Genomic DNA, 3,083 nt, shown 5'->3' with positions numbered 1-3,083 from the left:
TTTATTAAAGCAATTGAACAGCCAGACGACCTGGAACAATGGACACAGTGGTTACTGTTGACCCTTGAACCCTGAACTCAGCCCCCTGCTGTGGGAGATGACTGAGGGGTGAGGTCCACCTCCACGGAGACACCTTCCCCTCCTCCTCCCCTCAACTCTCCCCTCATCCGGGGAACTATAAAGTCGCCTCTTGCTGAAGTTTTTCAGTCTCGTCGTCAACTGCACAAGGTAAGACTAAACCTTCCTAATACGGTTCTTTTCTACCATTTTTCTACTTTCTTTTCTACTTAAACTGAACTTATTTAAGGTCTGGGATAGTCCAGAAGTACCGCTAGCTAATACAAAAGCAATCTCCTATTGTAAAACCCGGATCAGGATTAGCAACCCTAAAGTAATCTGCTCCAGTTGTCTCCTGTCATCTTATCCACCAGGATTACAGTCAGGCTTATGTTTAAAGGTTTACTTTTACCTGCTGTCTCTTATTTCATTGAAATGTATTTGAAACATAAAAGCCTAAATTGTGATGTTGTTTTTCTTTCTTTGTTAGGCCGCCGTCATGAAGTTCTTGACTCTCGCTCTCGCCCTCCTGCTGGCTGTTGGTGAGTAACATTGTTTTAGCGAATTGTACACACAACCTCAAGTTTTAAAGCAAAATGTATTCGCTTTTTACTTTGAGTGCATATGTCTTAGTTGACTTAACCATGAGCTCGATTCACCTGACATGTCGAAAAATGCTCATATTTTATCATTTTAAAATACAAAAATGCTCAGAATTACTTGTTGATTGTCAAAAAAATATATATCGTCCAATGGGGTGAGAAACATTTTCTTTTATTGGTTTATTGGATCAATCTCGATCCAATAAACCAAAATGTTTTCACACACGCAGATTTTTTTCTTTTATCTGTCGACAACCAATTCAAGTAGGGGTTAGAGTTAGGTTAAGGAATATGCTTAAAGTTAGGTTAAGGAGTAGGGTTAGGGTTAGGTTAAGGAATAGGGTTAGGGTTAGGGTTAGGGTTAGGTTAAGGAATAGGGTTAGGTATGGGTTAGGGTTAGGGTTAGGTTAAGGAATAGGGTTAGGGATAGGGCTAGGGTTACATTTAGGGCTAGCCTTTTTACTTAAAACAAGACTTAAATACTTGCTTAGATCTTTGCATACTTTGGTTAAGAGTTCAAACACTACTGTGCAAACCTCCTGGCTACTGTGATTATGCTAATCAAAAGCAATTCTCTTTATTTTTATTGTTCAGCCTCCCAGGCAGCACCTACTGACATCAACCACCTGGACCATGCCCGCACAGTGGTTGACATGGGGCTAACAAGGGCCAAAGAGAGCATCAAGAAAGCCTTGGCAGAGCTGGATGGAGGCCCATACGCAGAACAGGGGTAAGTCTTAGCCACACTTTAAAAATAAATCAATTCTCACTTGTTTATTTTAGTTTAATAGCCAGTGAAATGCAATCCCTAATGGACTTTGTTTTTTTAACCCTACTAGGCAAAACATGATTAAAAAGCTGGATGACATGCATAACCAGCTCAAAGAATTCCAGACTGGCGCAAAGGCAACCACCAACCAAGTGTACGAAACCCTGGTCGCTGCCACCGAGAACTTCCGTAAAGAGATAATGGCAGATATTGAAAAGTTGAAAGCCGATATTGAGCCCAAAGGCGAGAATCTGAGGCTGGTTGTGGAGAAACACATCAACGAGTACCGTGACTTGCTGGATCCAATCCTGGAGGAGCACCACAAGAAGAACACAGAGGAGATGGCACTTCTGAAGGAAAAGTTGTCACCAGTCATGACTGTTCTGGAGGGTAAAGTGGAAGCCAATGTCGAAGAGACCAAAGCAGCCCTGCTGCCCATCCTGGACTCTCTGAGCAAGACCCTCAGTGAGCGTGCCAAGCTGGTTCATCAAGCAGCCAAACCCTACGCTGACGAATACAAGGAGATCATAGTGACGGCAGCTGAGAAGATTAGAAATCTCACCCCAGACCAGATCACTACTATTAAGACAGGCTTGTCAGAGAAAGGTGAAAATGTCAAACAGGCACTCACAGAATTGTTCGCTACATTGGTGGGCAGCCTTGACCTTTTCTAAAAAGCTTTCTGCTTTGGCGTTTAAACTAACCTCTTCTATATAGACACATCCCAGCTCCAACCATTTCCTCTCTCTTTGGATGGACTTTTTCCACAAAATGTCCCCCCACTCTCTGTCGCCCTAATTTGTACACACGAGAACAGCCGTCCATGATGAAGTGCAGACATTTGCAGATACAGCCGAAGCAACGCCAGACACAGGGCTGGAGTGTTGCTCGGGGAAAGTATCTCAACCATCTTTGTAACAAAGCCTGTTTGGTGAAAACAACAATAAACATCTGGCTGTTTGAATTATACTGATGCTCGAGTCTTTGTCTTGTTTCTTGAAAGTCCTCTTTTGAAAATGATATAAAAATATAATATACTTCGCTGGTTAGTATGCATCAGGATAGTGTACGTACAAACTAGTACATAATTCTTCACAGAAAGTATGTCTCAAATCAAACTCTGCTGCTACACACTAACAGGAAATGACGCGACAGCTTCTTCCTCTACTACTATTTAAGGATGATTTCAACCAGCTGTAGGAACACTATCGACACCTGCTGGCAGCACGTTTGGTTTGGATCAAGAAATGTGAGAAATATTGGCGAAATATTTACAACGGTATCAGCAGTGAAGATGTGTCGTCCTCCTACTGCTGATGTAAATACATCTGTAAGTATATGCATATATATGCATATATATATATATATATATATTTACAACGTCAACGTCACTAAGACGGAGCCGTTTAGTGTAGAAAGTGTCCATCGATCCATACTCAGTTTTGTGGGTGTTTTAGTGGTAATTTACTGTGTATTGAGCACTACATTTCACATACTAAAAATTGAGACACACTTATGCACTAAAAATACTAAGTTTAAGTACACAAGTATGCGATTTGAGACACAGCTCTGATTGATTGAAATTCTAATATTTACATTGGACTGGTTAGCATGAAGGCTTTTTACTGATCATATTTAACCCGTGATAGCCTCAA

At 41.3% G+C, this 3,083-nt stretch overlaps 1 protein-coding gene across 1 annotated transcript; it reads left to right on the top strand.

Annotated features, from left to right (window-relative positions):
- Positions 1 to 493: 493 nt before the first annotated feature.
- On the top strand, positions 494 to 2,397 carry LOC148074971 (apolipoprotein A-I-like). The gene is made up of 3 exons (XM_087796151.1): positions 494 to 599; positions 1,254 to 1,389; positions 1,499 to 2,397. Exons 1-3 carry the CDS (start codon positions 557 to 559, stop codon positions 2,100 to 2,102), a joined length of 783 nt encoding a protein of 260 aa, XP_087652277.1. The 5' UTR covers positions 494 to 556; the 3' UTR covers positions 2,103 to 2,397.
- The last annotated feature ends 686 nt before the right edge of the window (positions 2,398 to 3,083 follow it).

The sequence above is a fragment of the Callionymus lyra genome, chromosome 7 (genome assembly GCF_982586985.1).
Source record: "Callionymus lyra chromosome 7, fCalLyr1.hap1.1, whole genome shotgun sequence".
In the NCBI taxonomy this organism is placed as follows: Eukaryota; Metazoa; Chordata; class Actinopteri; order Syngnathiformes; family Callionymidae; genus Callionymus; species Callionymus lyra.
The sequence above is the reverse complement of the archived record's forward strand: the minus strand, read 5'-3'. Positions and strand labels throughout refer to the sequence as shown.